The 21344-nt window shown below is 44.5% G+C and overlaps 1 protein-coding gene across 1 annotated transcript in view; it reads right to left on the bottom strand.

Moving 5' to 3' along the window:
• LOC142578930 (cell adhesion molecule Dscam1-like) overlaps positions 1 to 21344 on the bottom strand; it is a 348188-nt gene that overhangs the window by 21654 nt on the left and 305190 nt on the right. The window contains exons 16-23 of the mRNA XM_075688636.1: positions 21114 to 21242; positions 20732 to 20902; positions 17474 to 17544; positions 13832 to 14084; positions 12376 to 12471; positions 5442 to 5627; positions 1930 to 2247; positions 860 to 1063 (exon numbers count right to left, since the gene is read on the bottom strand). Of these exons, the coding sequence (XP_075544751.1) occupies positions 860 to 1063; positions 1930 to 2247; positions 5442 to 5627; positions 12376 to 12471; positions 13832 to 14084; positions 17474 to 17544; positions 20732 to 20902; positions 21114 to 21242 (1428 nt within the window). The remainder of the gene's footprint in view (positions 1 to 859; positions 1064 to 1929; positions 2248 to 5441; positions 5628 to 12375; positions 12472 to 13831; positions 14085 to 17473; positions 17545 to 20731; positions 20903 to 21113; positions 21243 to 21344) is intronic.

The following is a 21344-nucleotide window of genomic DNA, read 5'->3' as shown; positions in this document are numbered from 1 at the left end:
TTTCAAATCTGGGGTATCAGAAGACCAGGAAATGTTGCGAAAATGCCGAGCAAAGATTGAGAAAGTCGAAGCTTTCTGATGAAAACGGTTTCAAATCTGGGGGATCAGAAGACCAGGAAATGTTGGGAAAGTTGAAGTCGCCCAGGAGAAAAATAAAACCGTTAGGATGACATGCAATAGTCGTATCAATGACATCATGTAAATGGGCAGCAAAATTTGAGCAATTATTGGGTGGACGATAGCAAACCTCAAGCACGAAGCTTTTATGACAGATATAAGCGTGTGCCCATATATTTTCTAGATTAGCTTGAACAGGAATATAGAAAGATGGAATATCTCGCGAGTTAGCCAAATATTCTGAAATATGAAAGGTAAGGATGTGAAAGGTTTAAGGATATTACTGGTGCTAGTCTCCTATGTAAATGTATATGAAAGTGTAGCCAGAGTATATTAGCTATGGCAATTACCAACAAACCTGCGAGAACCAGGACATTGGAAATGGCTTTTTCTCTTTAAACCACGAGGACAGAAAGCATCAAAGACTCGTGCATCAGTTTCTATAGATGAGCTAATGTACTCCGTTGAGCCTGATCAGGCACCACTGCTAAATTTTTTTTGCAATCGAGAATATGTTTTAGGCAATAGTGCAATTACAGAAACGTTAAAAATATTTGCACGGAGGTATTGTGTTGCCGTCATAGAATGTTCTCAGTAAAATAATCCATAGCTGCACCTTAAGAGCGCCGAAAATTACTGTGTCTGGATCGCCTCGTTATCATTCTCAAGATCCACAGGCGTTGATTCGATATACTCAAGTTGTTCACGGTAAAGCTCCTTTGAGGAGAACGACGATGCTCACCCATGTGGTTCTCATCGCCGGTACCTGCTGCGCTGTAAGCGTCGTTCTGCCGCCGGAAGCACACCATGACCAGAGCGACCACGACGATGAGCACGAGCACGGACACGCTGACCGGAAGCAGAATGGACAGGTTCCGGTAGAGGGGCACGTCACCACCGTCTCCTGCCTGGACCCCCGACGATCCGTGGGTAGAGCTGACTCCGGCTGCGTCAGAGAAACGCAAACTTATCACGTGAAGTGCACGCAGCCGCTCACGTTATACTTGTACGAGGTAGAGAATAGGATCAAATAGTACTGCCAAATGCTCGTTAGCCGGGCTTCTTGGCACGGCGACATAGTACGGCAAACAGCGCAAGAACGGGACAATTGATTAAGGGAGCAGGCGACAACGGCGCTGACTTCCAGCTAAATTTTCTCCCGCAGCGTCGAAACATACAACAAGAGAATAACGTTGCAAAAATGTTGGAAGCGTTGTCGTCTGGTCTTTTCATCTTTCGCCCTGCACTTGAGCTGTTTGCCGTACTATTAAAGGGCACTTACAGTCGATGCAGTCGCTGTAACATGCAGGCAATAAACAGCCGAACTCCAGAACTGGTAGGGACAAGCTGCACTACTATATTGCCATTTTTTACCCATTACTCAATCTCGCCCAAGATCGGATTATTAGTATTAGCGAAAATTATTTATGGATCAAAAGTAAGTGCAGCAGATTTTTCGCGATAGCAAAGAAAACGATCAGATGCATTACGAAAAAAGAACACACGCACGCACACACGCACGTACGCACAAAATCGAAGAAGTATTGAAGCAAGAAAAACCCAAGTCTGCAACATACAGAAACAAAGTCTTGCGCCAATGAAAACCACATGTTATTACAGGAGCAAAGAAAAATATAATACGAAGAAATACTTGGCCGTTGAATACTAATACTTTGATATTATACTACTGTCTCCCAGGAACGCCGTTAAGGCCTCAGGAGAGCTCGTTGCGCTGATGCGTTATTCGAGTCTTGTAATGAATTTAACGTAACAAATAATGATGGTGGTGATGGTGATGATGACGGCACTGACCCATGTGAGACCTGTTGAGCGTCCTGATGGAGTAGTCCGCCTCGGTGGTGCCGGCATCCGAGTGGGCGCTGACACGAACTTCGTACTCCCTGCCGGGCGAAAGGTGGCGCAACTCGAAGTGCCTCTGGTGGCCGGGAATGGCGTCCGACACGAGCTTCCAGGTTTGCTGCTGCTGCTGCGTTTGTCCGGGGCTGCTGGGCCTAAGGTGCACGGCGAAGTGAAGGATCGGGCAGCCACCGGACTGCCACATGTCCAGCCTCAGTGTCGCCGAGGTGGCGTTCACGTCGATGAAGTTCTCCATCTTCGAAGAGACCGGAGCTAAATATGTGACAAAGGGAGGCAATAAAACGATTTTTTTCACCCATTGTAAACTGGTCGCACGAAATAAATCGCGTGTACTCAAGTACTGACGAACGCTGCTGCGAAAGTCATCGTGCGACTTTACTGTGATCCACAATGTATCGTTCGTTGTTGTCTTTTGTGTTACCGTGTGCAAAGTGAAATCTTGAAAGATAATTCAAACAACTCCATAACTGTGATCAAAAATAGTCAGGAGGTGCAGTATGCCACACCGTTGATACCGACGTTCCCCCTTACGAACCAAATGTGTTTGCGCAGTTGTTCACGTAATAAAAAGGCATCAGACTTCAGCGATTCCTTCAACTCTGAACTCATTTACTGCGGCAGCATTCTCCCACAATGGACACCATATTCTCGACGATGATGATGATTATGATGATGATGATCCGCGTTTATGGCGCTGCCCACTAAGGCGGATAGACCAAGAGTAACGCAGGAGGCAGTAAAATAAATAATAAAAAACAAAATGAGAGACCACCATTTTAGACTATGCGGGACTGAGAAATGGGTGGATTATTCCAAGCTGTATACATTTTGAGGACCACTATGGAGTAAATCCTGTTGAAAGGCGAAAGAACACGTTAAAATGATAGCAATAAGTACATATACAGAAACTGCAACGACCATGCTATTTTTTTTTTCTTTCTGCTTTTCATAAATTAAATGCGCTCGCCCACTGCAGCGAACTGGGCAGTTGACTAGCGGTTGTTGGGTGGTTGGCTTGGTGGATATGTGCGGTCGTGTAAAAGGTGCTAAATTATAGCACAAATTTGAGTAAAAGAAGAATATATTTAAATTTCGAATGATGGCTATAAATTGTGCGACGTTACAGGAAGAAAACTGTGGATCAGATAAGGAAGTTGGGGCTTTATATTTTTCGCAGTGTGCGGAACCTCCTTTGTCTAAGACGTAGTAACACGTGTCGAGCAATTCAATATACGTACATGGGCAGAATTGGGCAGCACTCTCAGATTTAATAATAATATTTGGGGTTTTACGTGCCAAAACCACTTTCTGATTATGAGGCACGCCGTAGTGGAGGACTCCGGAAATTTTGACCGCCTGGGGTTCTTTAACGTGCACCTAAATCTAAGCACACGGGTGTTTTCGCATTTCGCCCCCATCAAAATGCGGCCGCCGCGGCCGGGATCCGATCCCGCGACCTCGTGCTCAGCAGCCCAACACCATAGCCACTGAGCAACCACGGCGGGTTCTCAGATTTCCAATGTCTAAGTAGACTATATTCAATAAGTTCAAGTATATAGCTTTATGGAGGCTATATTGTTCGTAGATCTTGGCCTGGCATTGCACTGTCTTCGGGATCGGCAAACATATGGAGAGTGCTTAACGCCTGCGTCACTTCCGCCGCGGGTCGGCCCGGCATCGCACAATCTTCGGGATCGGCCCGCGCATGGGGAGTTACTTGCTTACCACGCCAACGACATGAACATTTCGTTGCACGGTAGAGGTATGAAGCATCGCTGTAATAAAATTTTCATAAATTTCTTTTTTCTAATTCACTGTTTGTGCAAGTCAATATTTAAGCCACCAGTAAAGCAGGAAGTCGCTGCGTTAAAGGTGTATACAGAAGATTGGTGGGAGGAAAGTAGGGAAACGTCAAACAACGGAGGCATAGAAAAACAAAGTTCACAATAGGGGTTCAGAAACTTTGGTTATGGGAATTCATCGTGGATTTTTTTCTCTTTTTTTCTTTTTTAATCTAGGTAGGACATTAGGCAATAAAATAACAAGAGCTTGGTGGCGCAACCGACCATCCCCTTCCAAAGGGTACGCTCATAAAGTCCATCCATCCATCCATCCATCCATCCATCCATCCATCCATCCATCCATCCATCCAACCGTCTACCCATCTATCCAAAGGCTTCTTGCCCCTCAAGCACTGAGAGTCGTTTCGAAGCCCCCGTCTGGGGATTAATCAACTTTGGGTCACAACTTGGGTTGCAACTGATGTCAGAAGTGAAGTGATGCAATGCCAGCCACCTACGAGATTTCAGCGCATTCCCCCCCTCCCCCTCCCCCCTTTGTAAAATAGCAGTGCTGTTATATGAGGCGCTTGGCGGCTGTGTATCCTGAGAGTTTTTGTGTAAACTACATCATGTCATCGCTGCTACGTCGTTATTGGCACTCACGCCATAGATGCTTTCGAAGTTGTTTCCAACCAGCCGCCTGAATATCGGTGTACCCACGATTGTCCCTGTGTGCTAAATTTAAAGCTAAACCATCATCATTGGCATGTACCGCCGACACTGTTCTCACGAACGTGCACAGTCAGCGTGGAAGATGAAGAAGTACCTAATCGCTTTTCCACTCATATATTCAGTTTGAGTTCCAGTTTCATTATGCATTCAACACCGATCATTATGTACAAAAGTATGCAGACGGGACCCTCGGTTCAAAAATAACACAAGTAAGTGTATACAAGACGTGGGTTAATGCAGCAAAGTAAAAAAAAAATCCAGAATGAAAAAACTACAGGAGTACAAAACGATATGCTAACTGCCCAGGGCTGTTGCGCGTTAGCGCGGTGGTTAGCTCGCCCAACTCCAATATCCGCATTGTGAGATGGGTGCGAATCCAGGTGGTGTTGGTTGTGGATTGGTTTTCTTCACCTTGCGGCGAATGGTGAAGCTGGGGATAACGAGGTGGCCCGAAGACGAGAAAGATCGTCGTTAATTGTTGTCGATGATGACGTCAGTCGTAGACGGCGGAAAAGAATGGAGGTATGTGGCGGGACGGACAAGAGAAACCCAATTTCAAGCACTTAACTGCGGCCGCAGTGAAACAAAAAAGCGCATTAAACCATTGGTTTAGTTTATACAACATAGACACAAGCTGCTCAGTGCACCATAACTTTAACACAACGAAAAGTTGATATTATCGGACTTGAGCTTCGGCAAATAGAAATAAAGAAACAACAAAAAAATGTTGGCGTTGATTCACAAATTCGAAGATAAGAACGACTTAATACAGAATGTGGCTGATGTATTGCACTTTATTTTGGGCCTTTTGTATTAGGACACGCTTTTTTCACCACCTAAGTCAACTACCGAACAGAGCAGTTTCCATATGGTTACCCAGAAATAACGTTAGCTGACATTCACGCTCGTGATATTAGATGAGCAACCACCCACCTGCGCCCCTGGTTCTGCCGTAAATGATGTCACGTGGCTCTGCAGTACCGAGGCTATTGGTTGCAGTCATGTAGAAACTGTAGAGGGAGCCGCACTTGAGTCCTTCTAGCGTGAACTTGTTCGAGCTAGTGCTAATAGCCTTTTGCTGCCAGTCGCCCCCTTCGGCTTGATAGTGCAGCACGTAGTCTGTGCGATGAGAGGAAAAACAAAAGAGAACAGCACAAAAGTATGACAGGTAAAAATTTAATGAACCCTTCAAGACTGTTCAGTCAAGGTGCGTGCATTTGTGTATTCATACTCAGTGTGCTGGCTGTTGCCGTACATGACCGCTTTACTGAAAGCTTTAAGGTACGTCCAACTAGCGGAATGATGATGCTGCTGCTGCTGCTCCTGATGACGATGATTTTATGGTATGCCCTCTGAAACGAGGCGGTGATAAACAGCCACCTAGCCCGTGTTATTCATTCAGGTATACTATACATGTCTTTTATCTAGCATTTTTGTATAGATCTGCTTAATCTTTCTTTTTAAATCTATCTTGTACCGTTCGCTACGATTGTAAGAGACCCGGTCGCCATAAATCTCTTCCCTGCTTATTTTCCACCAATACTCTAAACGTCTCTTGCTTATCTCGACTGCTGACCGGTCGACGTTTCCGTCCACTTTAAACCGAAGCCCTTCTGGAACGTGTACGGTACATACGGTTCTAATTGGCTGAATCCCTTCGCATTCCATTAGGATGTGCTGAGGGGAAAAAAGGCGCAGTTTCTCATGAAAGACGAAGCATCGAGTGCGACAGCAAATTAGTGGACAGCTAGTTATATACGAAGCAAGGATAGTCGTTTTATCGCCCGTATCAACTTGTAAACATCGGCATACTAACTAAATTAACAAGCATGGTCTCACGCGCGCACAAGCAAACATGAACACATATAACTCAATGACCGCGAAAACTCGCTGTCCAAAACACTTCAGTGAGGAAACGCAGCAGCAGCATTAGCAGCGAGCGAATTGACCTTCGCGCAACCGCTAGCATCAACGCGAACTAAGTCGCGAAAATACAGCCCAGCGCGGACTCTGTACCCGTCGCTGATGGCTTTCGTGACACAGCGGCCCGGCCAGGCGCGCGCGGCCGCCCGGGCCACCCGCAGTAGAACGCGGCCCCTATCCCTAGCCTCCCCCAGAAGCCTTGCGCGCGGCGAAAGGCAGCGCGCGGCCTCCCGGCTTCCGTCCACTGTGTGCGCGAGATTGAGCCGCGATCGCCGGCTCACCATCGCACGCTTTCACTCGCACATACAGCATACGGCGCGCGGCGATGATTTTATCGCCCTTGGACTTTATACGGAACCTCAGGGCGACGCCGACGCTAACGGCAGAAATGCGCCTGTAGTGTCCACATAACTGCTATCGCAATAACTTATTTTGTTGCAGCGCAAGCTGAACAAGGACAACAGAAAGGCACATCTGACACACACATCGCTGTGTGTGTCAGATGTGTCTTTTTGCTGTCCTTGTTCAGGTTGCGCTCGAACAAAATAAGATATAACGTGTCTCTAGTCCGCAGTGTTCTTGTGGCCATCCAGACGAAGATGTGAATCATCTTCTTCTCGACTACACGAAATACGATCCACAAAGAAGGGTACTGCAAGCAAAATTGTTGATGTTAGACAGAAGACCATTCACTTTAAAAAAGATACTGGGCCCATGGCCAATTTCGGGCCTTCAAAGAAGAGCGCTTCTTGCTCTGAAAAAGTTTTTAGAGGACATCAACATTTTGGGAAAATATTAGGTATCAGATGATCCGAATACGCTAAATGAGTAACACAAACGTTGTCCGTGGTTCATAATTGGTTTATGTGGTGATCGCAGCTTTTACGCAATATGTATAATTCTGTTCTGTACTTGGAGTGCATTACATGTGTTGTGTGTTTTGGCTGTACAAAATATCTGACTTTATATATGTGTACGTGGACTGAACTAATGCACAGAACTTTGCGACTGATGTACTGTTGGACTGTATATTTTTTATTCATCCAGTGTTCTACTGAGTGCCATATTTCGTGTCGCTGTTCTCCCTCTTTACGCAAATTCGTTTCCTTTGCCAAGTGACAAGGAGTAGCCGGTGCGACCATAAAGGCACCAATCTCTCCTAATATTCATTTCAATAGTAAAAAAAAAGATGTGCCGTACCAACAAGCCCCTATAGCTATCCATATCGCAATAAAAGGCGCGCTGCATGTCGCAGGTGGCAGAAAGTGTGACCATTGACATCACTACACTTGAGGGCGCCTTTGCCGCTACGGCACGCACGTGATACATTCCCTCTCGGCAGGGATCACTGCCACTAAGACGAGCGATGCTTATAGAGGATGATAGTTTCTCGCGGCGCTTGCCCACAGGATTGCATCGGTCGCTCCTCATTGGTCTCCCCGAACAGCGGCGACCGCAGGAAACAGCCCTGAAACCCATGACGAATTCGTTCTACGGCAAGCTCTACGCCTGGCATGCCGCGCGTTCGTCCTCGCTACTGCGGACGCACAGGTGGGGACAAAATAATGCGGGATCTGCGGGCACGTGCCAAACGGCGTTAAAACAAACACTCTTCAACAAACCGAGCGCCTTCTGTCGAGATATTGCATTGCGCATGCGTGCCCTATAATGCCCCTGTGCTTCCCGCTATGCGCCCACTTCTTACCATTGCGCTGTCGGCATCATGATGATTGCAGACGATTGCGCAAGGAGAGCGCTGTCCTTTTCGGCTCGAGGAGTGCAAAGAACATTGTCACACATCACAACAGGCGAAACAGGCACCGCGCCCCTTGCGTAACCTTCTAATGAAAACGAAAAATGCAGAACAATGATCCTTTTTACCTTGACTTTCCTTCGGTAGAGTTTCTAGTGCCTTGGAACAAAATTACGTAACTCTGACATATTCATTGGCAGTCCATCATATTTCGTGACTGAAAGGAATAATGTAATATGAAACCCAGCCTCTGTCATTGATTATATGAAGTTAGCAACCTTTACGCTTCATAATACGTGCCGAAGTTCCTATGTTCCGTAATTCCTAATCACATATGATATTGCTTTTCTTTTTCTTTTGCGCCGCATTCATCTTCAATACTAGGCAAGGTTAAATTAACAAGATCACGTACACGGGATATTCAAGACAGTCCTAAATCTGACCTTTAACACTCAAATAATTATCGTTATCTGGATGAAATTTATTTTAAATCAAGCAATAATAATTTAAAGCGCAGCGGTGGCTTCCTAGTGCACACGTCAATATCGATTCTTTTGCTGGACTTGTTTCATGTAGACAACTGAGTGTAACGCTAGAAGTCATTTTCTCTTAGCCCCGTAATGACACGTGTGGCTAATACGTATGTGTCGTAACAGCAGAACTGCAACACTTCAATTCGCGCAGTGCTTCTAAGTGCAAAAAATAAATAAAAATTAAATAATAATAATTTCTTCTGAAAACAAATCAATGCATCAAACATGTGACGCAACTCTGATTCGAGCAAGTGTGCTGATCAAATGTTCCTTCCGGTTCCTATTCAACATCGTGCTTCCTATTTGCACTCGTTGCAGTGGCAAAGCCTGCAATTTACTTGCGGGCTGTGCACTTGACCAGAGACGGGAGGGTGGGAGAACAGGGCTGAGTACTCATAATAACTCGGAAATTTCCAGGGGGAGAGGGGGGTGGCACGTGCCCGGTGTGCCAACTGGCTACGCCATTGACTGTTTATGTAACCTAAAATCTTTCTTCTGACGTGAGAGCTGAGACATTTCTTCGAATTCTCGTTGCTACATAATTCACTGTATAAAAAAATGCATGTTTATGACCGGTTTCGCGTTGAGATTTGTAAAATGGGCGGCCAAATCTGCATTAGATCGTTCGCTTCCTTCCGAAGTTCGCGCGAACGGCAAGATCCACTGCAAAAGACTGGAGCTGCCATCTGCAAGCAGCCCCAGAAAACGACGTTGGAAGCCAATCAATAATTACCGGTACAAGGGCGCCACCTAGTTCAACAGAAAACGAACTGCGTGGGTACTAAGCGCGAATGCAGGAACTATTAGCGCAGTTTACTTACATCAAGTGCATTGCAAATTCCGCGGACGCGACTTATAACCCCCGAACGCGGTCTGCGATTGACAATGTTGTCTGTTTAAGTTCAAAACGGTGATGAGAACAAAGAAGGTAAAGCACTACCACCATGGATGCGGTAAAGACTAGCGCCGCCATCTACACGATGCGGGCGAAAGCGACACTTAGAATCGATCGACGAACTTTGCGACGATGGCGCCATCTAGTCCAACGGCGGGACAGAAAGAACTGCGATATTCGCGCGCAATACACAAATATACGAGTTTGAAATACGGCAAGGGAATAATGCGCGCCGTTTGTGAGGTGCGAATCTTAATTTGTAAATTAGATCCATTTTAATTTTGTGTTCGCCGAGTATCGAGAGTTTTAAATGTGCCGTCGTATGAAAACCACAGCTTTCAATTGTTTCTGATGACTACGTCTTCTTTGGTGAGTTCAGATCCAATTGGGGCTCGATCGTGGTATCGGGTCATCTAAACTCTTTAATCTCGTAAATCAGAAAATTTCAGACCTTCTACTGCACACAGGACAAGGAAAACGGCGTCAAAATGAAGCTTCAACGAAGAAGACGTACCAAGTTAGCGTAGAGCTGCGTACGGAGGAGTATTAATTTATAAAAAACACTAAATTATGGGGTTCTTGTGCCAAAACCCCGATCTGATTATGAGGCATGCTGTAGTGTGGAAGTCCGGAAATTTGGACTGCCTGGAGTTCTTTCACGTGCGCCTAAATCTAAGTACACGGGTGTTTTCGCATTTCGCCCCCATCGAAATGCGGCCGCCGTCGGCGGGATTCGATACCGCGACCTCGGGCTCAGCAGAGTAATAATTCGTAATTAGGGGAAAAGGGTAAAAATAAAACCCACATGCGCTCGTTAAAACTGCGCGGACCTATAACAGGAACTGAAAGTGTGGCTTCACACAAAAAAAAATATATATATATATATGGGCCGATTCTGGATAGTGTGACATCCTAAAAAAGAAATAAAGGAAAAATGAAATAAAGTTTGAGTAAAGGGTTCTATGTAAGAGTAAGGTGGTACTTAAGCGTAAGAGTATAAGGTGGCCTAGGGGACGGTTAGGCGACGCAACAGCGGTTGCAATCAAACGCAAAAAGACAATGTTTTTGGCGTCACCTTTTTTCCCCTCAGGAATAAAGAAAGAATAGAAAAACATTAAGCAGCAAACTACATGGTACGCTAATTCATCCCGGAAGGCCTTGTCTCTCTTTTATGTCGACCGCTTATGATTCGGTTATAGGCGGTTATAAGACCATAATATATAGCTCATTTCTGCGATGTGATCTCCCAGATAAAACATTGAGAACCAAGCTTTGTAGTACCGCTAGCTTCCCCGATAGCCCTGGTCTACCCGTCTGGGGTTGTGGTGCACATGTCCCGCCCGCCAGCCATAGTGTAACTCGGAATTATGCTTGTGCGCCCGCTCCCGTGAAACTCTGACGCAGGGCCCTGGAATTATGGCTTCGGCACACAGTAAACTCGGAACGATGCTGTCCAGTTAATCAGTTCACATTTCATCGGTTAAAAAGCGTTATATGAAACTGATAAAACAGTTTTGAAATTGTTAAATTGAGTCTATTAAAAAAAATGCCGGTTGACACGGAACGCAAAGCAGGAAACCCACTGTTATAAGAGGAATTTATTCGAAAAACAAAGGAATTTTGAAGAACGCCTTTAACTTAGGAAGCGGCGCTTGTCTTGCCATTTTGTCTTCGTTTTCAAATCCGATTCAATGGCAAACGCGACGTCATAAATGAAAGTGACGTTCCGACTACATCGTTAGTGGTAATATAAGGTGCCAGCGCCACTAATAATCTTCATAAACCACACGAAGTACGCGGCAAATAATTAATTCGAAGACACCGACAGAAATATTTCTGTGCACTTCGCGAATGGTGTCCCGAATTCTGCGTTCGATTAGCTGACAGCAAGCGCACCTTGTAACGTGGACGAACAATGACACCGGTGATAGACTCATTGATTTGAAGGGAAGTTCTTGAAGACACCAAATAGGAGAAATGAAGCGTGTGTGTGTTATAGAGAGGCACGCACGTTATCATTCAGCCTATGAATATTTTCTCAACGGCTTTGGCACACCGTGGAAGGAGTGTGAAGTCAAGTGCAAATGCGGCTATTTTAAATTGGACGTGGATACGTAGCATAAATTATGGAGGATATTTTACTGAACTGCTAGTGGCTTTTTTTTGTTTTTTGAAGAAAGAAGGCAGGCATGGGGGGGGGGGGGGGGGGTGTTAACCACAGAAGCGCCATGTTGGCTACCGCACTGTTGTAACTGTGTTAACAAGCTTGGCGTCTACGCATAAAATCAGCTCTGACATCGTATTTTGATATCGGTAACAATTATTCTTATTTATGTTCTTTACGTGACTTCGTTCGCAATGCAACACTTGATTTGTTGCCTTCCAACATATGGTGTTGCTGCCCCGAAAAATGCTGACCATTATTGCCATACTATGCTGCATAATAGTATGACACTAAAGTGGATGCTGCAGCTGATGTAAGCCAATCAAACCCAGTTGCCCCTAAACCGACAGGTCGTTCGTTTACCAACGTCGTTAACTCAGTTCCTAGCTTTTTCGAGCGCAGTTTCGCGTGTCAAAACATGCCACACGGCTCAATACCTATGTCCCATTACATCGGTTCCAGTATACATTTGTTCACTCAGCTGCCTGTCCTCGTGGTTCCATTACACAGCTGAAGATTGAAAAAGGCATCAAAGAAAGTAATTTGAGAAGTCTCTAATTCTTAGCTTTTTTTTTCCCTTTGACACGCGCATCACTTACCTCTTACTGTCATGTCATCTGGATAACGTTCCCATTCAACGGTGACCGAACTCGTTGTGCTGGTCTTGAATATCAGCGCCGGTGATGTCGGTGGTACTAGCAAAAAATACAACAAAAGTGACAATATATTTTACAGCTTGGCATCCAATGGTACATGTAGAACTGAAGAGAAAATGATAACTACGAAGGTCAACCAGACGGGCGTCTCGTTTGCTGGCCTACACAGGGAGAATGGAATTAAGCGCAGAGAAAGAAAAAAGTGAAATGGTGAAAAGGAGGATGAGCTCTCTGCAAACATAGTGGTGCACATCACATTCACAAATCAGGTCTGATAACTCAGACAATGTGCCCGGTTGATCATGAGGAAATACATGTTATACCCAGCTTGGATCAGGTAGGCATATTGCTTGGTAAAGGCACATGAAGAACTTGAAACTGGTCGGCAACCGCAGGCTCCGCTAACAAACAAAAGCGTGTACCGTGTGGGCCGCTCTAAAAGGGATCACCTCAAGTAACAATAATGTCAAAAACAATACATCTGCAACATTTCTTCCCCTCGAATAAAAATGGATGTCATGAGACGCTATGTATATTCTTTACAACTGTATATTCTACTTGACTTTCAGTCGCACCGCAGCAGTGGCCAATGAAAGAATACTCACTTAGCGTTCCATTTAAAGGAGTACCGTAATGAGCAAAACGATATGAATTGACACCGGTTGTTCGCAATGAAAAGCTCTGTTTTGAAAGCCGGAATACGTGTCTAAATTTGCCAGGACTTTGGTACATGCGTTCTGCAGGCCCTACTGGAGTAACTGCATTTTATCTCACTTTAAATGAAAATCACCCACAAATTTCAACCTCCTCTTTTGAGTTTACTTACAGAAGTACGCACATCTAAGTCATATTACGCTTCCAACAGGAATACAACCAGACGATACCGTTCTGATATATTCCTCTTTTAATTTTGGCAACCTAAATATCATATATCAATATGTGGAGCGACGAAGAGAATCCGACAGCTTATGTAACTCTACACTGTACACTACAAGGAAACGCCTGTCACTGTAAGTAACAAAAGAAGTTATTAATTTTTAATTAATGGGAACAAGGCAAAAGGAAGTTACAGAGGCTTGCTGCATACCTATAGCCATTAGAGGCATCAGTATATAACCCTTGAACACGCTCACATTGTGAGAGTTAGTGGTCTCGAGAGTACGTGAATCAAGCAAGCAAGCAAGGAAGTTTGACAGTGCCTAGGACACTTGCTCTTTTGAGGAGCCCAAATTTTGTATAAAGAATAATTTGTATAAGAATTGTCCTAGGCAGTAACCGGCCGAGGTAACCCAAGATCAGTAACGTGTTAACATTTACTACTACCTCTCGTTTGGTAACAGGAAACAAGACATTCTACCTTTCCCATGTTTAATGTTCCCAAGAAACGTCAGAACCTCACCTGCTTCGAGCGTGGTGGCACTCATGTCGTCAGACATAGGTCCTGCCCCTTCGCTGTTGTAGGCCTGCACCTTGACCACGTAGTTAGTCTTGCGCTTGAGGTTGGTCAGGTGGCTCATGTGGTGGCGCCGTGAACCACCGGTCTCCAGAGCTTCAACATTCTTGTACTGGAACTCGGCGTCGTCACGGTCTTCCTCCTTGTAGCCAATGTAGTAGCCTTGTATTTTGCCATGCTGAAGCTCCTTGCGAGGGGGCTTTGCGAGAGAGAATAGAGGGGGGAAAATAAACGAGGGCGTAGGAGAAGCCTTACGTATATTTGACAAAAAAATTGGCTGTGTCGTCCGTGGAGCACATCTACAAAGCAGTGAGATGGCCTTGTTTTCCGTTATTAACCAACAACGTCGAATATATTTTGCCAACGACGACGCTGAAGAGGTTACTGCAGGTTAATGAAGTGTCTAACTAAAGCAGTTGAGCAAAAATCCACAACGAATTCCTGCTGATTCTCTCGTAACTTCAAAGTCAAGTGAGCTCCTAACTGCGAAGAAAAACTATAAAAGTTATTTCTTGAGTGTTAGCATGTTTCTCATTGTGCTATGTCATTGCGTAATATAGATATCACCGGGCTAAATATTCTACAGCATATGATGCTACGGTGAAGCTGTCACCAGCAGTTAGCTTAGTGTTCAGGAAAACGTCGAGGAGAAATACTTCCGCGAATAATAGAGTTAAGATCGACAGTAACAGAACTAACAGAACTAACCAACGAGTTGACGTCAATGGCTGGACAATAAAGTATTATTAAGTTACAAGAAAATAGGTGCCAGAAAAACCGCTTTCTACAAGTGGTTTGAAACAAGGTGTTTTAATTTTTCCACGTCAATTTCATTCTTTCTTGTTACCGGCTTTGCTATCATGTTTCTGGTGTGACACCATGAGCTTAGAATTGACCTTTCTTATCCCAATTTGCGGAAGACTTAGGCAGCGCATTCAATTTGTGACTCTCTATAAGCGCTTTCTACAGACAATGTATAATATCCGCAAATAATAATCATCATCATCATCAGCCTAGTTACGCCCACTGCAGGGCAAAGGCCTCTCCCATACTTCTCCAACTACCCCGGTCATGTACTAATTGTGGCCATGTTGTCCCTGCAAACGTCTTAATGTCATCCGCCCACCTAACTTTCTGCCGCCCCCTGCTACGCATCCCTTCCCTTGGAATCCAGTCCGTAACCCTTAGTGACCATCGGTTATCTTCCCTCCTCATTACATGTCCGGCCCATGCCCATTTCTTTTTCTTGATTTCAACTAAGATGTCGTTTACCCGCGTTTGTTGCCTCACCCAATCTGCTCTTTTCTTATCCCTTAACGTCACACCCATCATTCTTCTTTCCATAGCTCGTTGCGTCGTCCTCAATTTCAGCAGAACCCTTTTCGTAAGTCTCCAGGTTTCTGCCCCATATGTGAGTACTGGTAACACACAGCTGTTATACACTTTCCTTTTGAGGGATAGTGGCAACCTGCTGTTCATGATTTGAGAATGCCTGCCAAACGCACCCCAGCCCATTCTTATTCTTCTGGTTATTTCAGTCTCATGATCCGGATCCATGGTCACTACCTGCCCTAAGTAGATGTAGTCCCTTACTCCTTCCAGTGCTTCGCTACCTATCGTAAACTGCTGTTCTCTTCCGAGCCTGTTAAACATTACTTTAGTTTTCTGCAGATTAATTTTCAGACCCACCCTTCTGCTTTGCCTCTCCAGGTCAGTGAGCATGCATTGCAATTGGTCTCCTGAGTTACTAAGCAAGGCAATATCATCAGCGAATCGCAAGTTGCTAAGGTATTCTCCATCAACTTTTATCCCCAATTCTTCCCACTCCAGGCCTCTGAATACCTCCTGTAAACATGCTGTGAATAGCATTGGAGATATCGTATCTCCCTGTCTGACGCCTTTCTTTATAGGGATTTTGTTGCTTTCTTTGTGGAGGACTACGGTGGCTGTGGAGCCGCTATAGATATCTTCCAGTATCTTTACATATGGCTCATCTACACCCTGATTCCGTAATGCCTCCATGACTGCTGAGGTTTCGACTGAATCAAACGCTTTCTCGTAATCAATGAAAGCTATATATAAGGGTTGGTTATATTCTGCACATTTCTCTATCACTTGATTGATAGTGTGAATATGGTCTATTGTTGAGTAGCCTTTACGGAATCCTGCCTGGTCCTTTGGTTGACAGAAGTCTAAGGTGTTCCTGATTCTATTTGCGATTACCTTAGTAAATACTTTGTAGGCAACGGACAGTAAGCTGATCGGTCTATAATTTTTCAAGTCTTTGGCGTCCCCTTTCTTATGGATTAGGATTATGTTAGCGTTCTTCCAAGATTCCGGTACGCTCGAGGTTATGAGGCATTGCGTATACAGGGTGGCCAGTTTCTCTAGAACAATCTGACCACCATCCTTCAACAAATCTGCTGTTACCTGATCCTCCCCGGCTGCCTTCCCCCTTTGCATAGCTCCTAAGGCTTTCTTTACTTCTTCTGGCGTTACCTGTGGGATTTCGAATTCCTCTAGGCTATTCTCTCTTCCACTATCGTCGTGGGTGCCACTGGTACTGTACAAATCTCTATAGAACTCCTCAGCCACTTGAACTATCTCATCCATATTAGTAACGATATTGCCGGCTTTGTCTCTTAATGCACACATCTGATTCTTGCCTATTCCTAGTTTCTTCTTCACTGTTTTTAGGCTTCCTCCGTTCCCGAGAGCCTGTTCAATTCTATCCATATTATAGTTCCTGATGTCCGCTGTCTTACGCTTGTTGATTAACTTAGAAAGTTCTGCCAGTTCTATTCTAGCTGTAGGGTTAGATGCTTTCATACATTGGCGTTTCTTGATCAGATCTTTCGTCTCCTGCGATAGCTTACTGGTTTCCTGTCTAACGGAGTTACCACCGACTTCTATTGCGCACTCCTTAATGGTTCCCATGAGATAGTCGTTCATTGCTTCAACACTAAGGTCCTCTTCCTGAGTTAAAGCCGAATACCTGTTCTGTAGCTTGATTCGGAATTCCTCTAGTTTCCCTCTTACCGCTAACTCATTGATTGGCTTCTTGTGTACCAGTTTCTTCCGTTCCCTCCTCAAGTCTAGGCTAATTCGAGTTCTTACCATCCTATGGTCACTGCAGCGTACCTTGCCGAGTACGTCTACATCTTGTATGATGCCAGGGTTCGCGCAGAGTATGAAGTCGATTTCATTTCTAGTCTCACCATTCGGGCTCCTCCACGTCCACTTTCGACTAACCCGCTTGCGGAAAAAGGTGTTCATTATCCGCATATTATTCTGTTCTGCAAACTCTACTAATAATTCTCCTCTGCTATTCCTAGAGCCTATGCCATATTCCCCCACTGACTTGTCTCCAGCCTGCTTCTTGCCTACCCTGGCATTGAAGTCGCCCATCAATAATATTACGGGCTAATTATACTAAGTTCTAAGTACTGTAGTACCATGAGTACACCGTTCACTCCATGGCTGAAATACACAAAATAACGATAAAATTATTTGTTCTAAATAAGTAAACGAGGAATGAGAGTCAGGACGGTAACTAGATGGACATTACGTGTGTCAGCATCGACATACCTCCCACGTCACTTTTAGTGATTGAGAACCAGTGGCTTCGACTTTGACGTGCAGCGGTGGACCACCAGGGGCTGCAAAACAAAACGCGAATATATTTATATACATAAGTGACAAGTATTTCCTTTGATTACTGTGTAAAAATTCATGTAAGCACCCGCATTCTTGTAAATCACATAAACTCGAACTGTGGAACAGCACTCGGGACATGCACTTCCAAGTAGGAACGCATAGTTTTGCAAAAATACAGCTGTGCAGATATGAGGTACAGAAGTTGCTTTCTCCAAACCCCGGGAATTTAATTTACGTTATTTATGTAGTAGATTCGTTCAGATACATTAGGCCACAATGATCACGAATGCTCCATTGCGGTTTACCATGCCTTTACAACAGAATAAACAAACACAAATTACTCATTTATAGCTGATTTGCATAGGAATGCTCATTCCTTTCATACTCATTGCAGGTATCAAAAAAAGAACTAGAAAAAAAGGGAGTCACGCTTTATCACGCAATACCCAAAAAGCTTCACTTTAGACGTTACCTGCGGTTGAAAAGAACGACTACGTATTTCTTTCACCAGTCATGCACGCAGGGGAGGCTGTTCCCTTAGTGCCCAATTTTCCTCAAAAGTAAACAAATGGTGAACAAGAGAAATGTTGAACGCGAAAACTTCGCCACATCGATGGGTTGATAAAAAAAAACATGATCCGCTTAACACGCTCTGTCATCTGAAATACAGTTAAAACTCCATCTAACGAAACCCGATTTTACGAAGTTCGCAATCTAACGAAGAAATTTCTATTCCCCGGTAAGTACCATAAGGTTCAATGTTCTCATCAACCCGAATTAACGAAACTAGCTTGCATTAAACCCAATTTAACGAAGCTTTTCCAGAAATAAATTAGTAAAAAAGCTGTGATTTCTTTCTAATTTTAGGTTTTTCGTCGAGCATGCGCTTTAGCGCTATCGTGCTAAACATCTAGCCACCCTAGCCACAGCCCTAGCTTTATTTTGACGAGGCTGCACGCCGCACCAATACACGGAACAACGGACTCAGCAGGCAGTCTCTAGCGTTCTTACGTACCAGATGGCGCTAGGGGCGGCGCTATTGGGTCACCTCGCGGAATTTTTACACGCGCAGGCGTGGGTTAGCGGCAAATACAACGCCGCGGTACATTCTGGGTATCGCTACGCTGCAATTTTAGATTTAGAAGAATCAAAATACCCTTACCCAATTTTCCGAACTAACCGATTTAACGAAATAACTCGAGCGTGGTGATCACTTCTTTAAAACGAGTTTCAACTGCATTGTAAAAGCACCAGAACAGTTGCTGCTTCGTGTACCATCTTCTCGATTTGAAATTTAATATAACCGGATGTAAACAAACCATTAGTCGCTGAATGATAATCGGAAATGAAAAACTAGCTCGCCGATCTCTAATGTGTAGCTCGAAGTGTGGCTTATGAGAAGCAGACGTCGCGAGAACGGCTAGCATGCCCAAACTACGTGTGTTAAGTTTCTTCCTTAGGCACCTTCACAACGCCGGCAATTTGAGAATTTCCTAAAAGATGTTCAACTGCAAGATGTGCAACTTCAATGCAACTATTGCGTACTTCGGCACAAACCTACTTTATGTCTACATTCAGCCTGCATTATGCCATCGTTCTGTTTACTGCGTTATACTGTTACATAAATAACGAAAACGAAACTGACACACATGCGTGCAAACTGTTTATTATTATCTAGCGCACTTCAAACATGTACAAGACAAGGTGACTGAAAGCGAATAGAAAACATGAAATGAAAGGCGAAAATGAAAGTAATCTACGTACAACTAATTTAGCCATGGCAAGTATAGCTTTATCTATGAATTAAAAAGCTGCTTCTCCCAGCACCATAGACGGTGTGCTAACGTGGTTTCCCGAGTCATTTTTAGCATGAAATAAGCTACCAAGATTGCACATGGTTTTTTAGAGCTGCAGCGAGTAAAAGCTTTGGTTTTATTGAAGATGGGCTTGAAGCCGCATCGAGCGCAGTGTGCCACCAAATGCCCTGGTGACTGAAGCATTTCGGTCGCATACCTGTGCTCTCGCAACCTAATATTAATACACCGGCCTGCCTGCACTGTGTATGACTTTCCGCGTGCGAAAGAGATTTTGCAGACAACGCTGTCAACTCACTTCAATATATGTTTGCAGGCCGTATTTCGCCTTTATTTTTCGCAGCTTTTTCTACGTCGTTATCTACTTTTTTTTTGCATAAGCCTTTGATCCTTAAACGAACTGAAAAAAACACACACACTTTTGCGCCGTGCATTCTGCCAACCTTTTTGAGGCCATGTGAAATTGTGTGCATGGAAGGTATCACGGTTACCTTCCTCTTAGGCTCACTATCCATTGTAGCTGCTTTATTTTGTTACCTAAGCTAGTCAAAAATGTTTCGGTGATGGACGTTATAAGTCTGGTAGGATAAGCACTATTCTTAAACTTCGTGAGCTTCCGTTGCATACTAGCGTTGATCCTGTGGTCACCTGATTTTCTGATGGCTTCATTCGTGCTCGAGGTCGCAATTGCTCTTTTAACCAACTTAGAAAGAGCCCTGAATCGTAAGAGAGCAGACACTCCTCGTTTTGTACTCCCAGCAAGTGTGAGTTGCCCTGATCGTCAATTTCAGGTCTAAGAAGCATACGTTACGCATGCATTCACCCTACATTTTGGGTAATTGAGCGTTTTGCTTGCGCCATCCACCCGGCAAGACATCTGCGGCTGAGGACGTTGCACAATCTCTTGCACATGATACGCGATGAACTAATGCATCTTCGTTCAAGGTGTGCTCCGTTGGCCTGCACATGTTACAACGCAGAACCACTTCAACTCGATAACGATGGATCAAGAGGTAACGATTCGCAAAATGATTCCAACGAGAACGTATTGTGCCGTACAATGGCAATATATATAAATTGTGTATTTGTACGTTAATATTACTTAAAGCTTGCAATAAGATTGACGGGCTGACAAAACGACTGCCAAAGCGTCCTATACGGTTTGTTTTCAGTCATCAAAGATATTTTTAATAGAAATTAAAACCCATTACAGAGCTATTTTCAATATTATTACCACAACAATAAACTCCCACTATTTAGGTACACGTGTACTTTCAAATTCACAAAGCTTTAGGCGACTAACCTTAAGGAAAGCTGGAACTGTGATGTGTACACCTCCTGTAGCAAGTAAAACACGAAATAAAGCATTCCGTACCTTCCTCACTGGTCGTCACTTCGAGCGTATCGCTAGGGGCACTGTGTCCCAACGCATTCTCCGCGACCACCTTTATCCGGTAGGTTGTCATTGGCAGCAGCTTGTAAACAATGCCCCTGTTTTCGGTACCAGGAACTGAAAGGTGCGAGGTTGCACCGGCGACGTCCCAGCCTGCAGAGACGAAGCGTTATCAGATTGTACGAAAGCCACTCTGACCTCCATTGTGTTCCCTCTAACGAGATTTCATTAACAGAGTGCGTCCTTTTTAGGTGCCCCCGTTATGCACCTAATCGATAACGCTGATTTTTAGCTGTCGAAGGAATAACATGGGTGTACATCAACAGTGAAAGTTTAATTTCTCGAACAAGTTAACGGAACTTACTTGTGTTCGTAAAGTGTACGTGGTATTTCCGAATGGGACTGTTTCCATTGTACGAAGGCGACCAGGTTATCTCTATCGTCCGACTTGATATCTTCATGGCGCGAACATCAGCAGGCGAAGACGGTGGCTCTGCACAACAAAAGTTCATTGTTTACCGAGAAAACGTAGCTGTTCGATAAGGTTACTCTTATTAAACGCCTTACCAAAAACCCATTCACAGCACGTATTCCA

Source organism: Dermacentor variabilis, chromosome 4 (assembly GCF_050947875.1).
Source record: "Dermacentor variabilis isolate Ectoservices chromosome 4, ASM5094787v1, whole genome shotgun sequence".
Taxonomy (NCBI): Eukaryota; Metazoa; Arthropoda; class Arachnida; order Ixodida; family Ixodidae; genus Dermacentor; species Dermacentor variabilis.
This window is presented reverse-complemented; position numbering and strand designations above follow the sequence as displayed.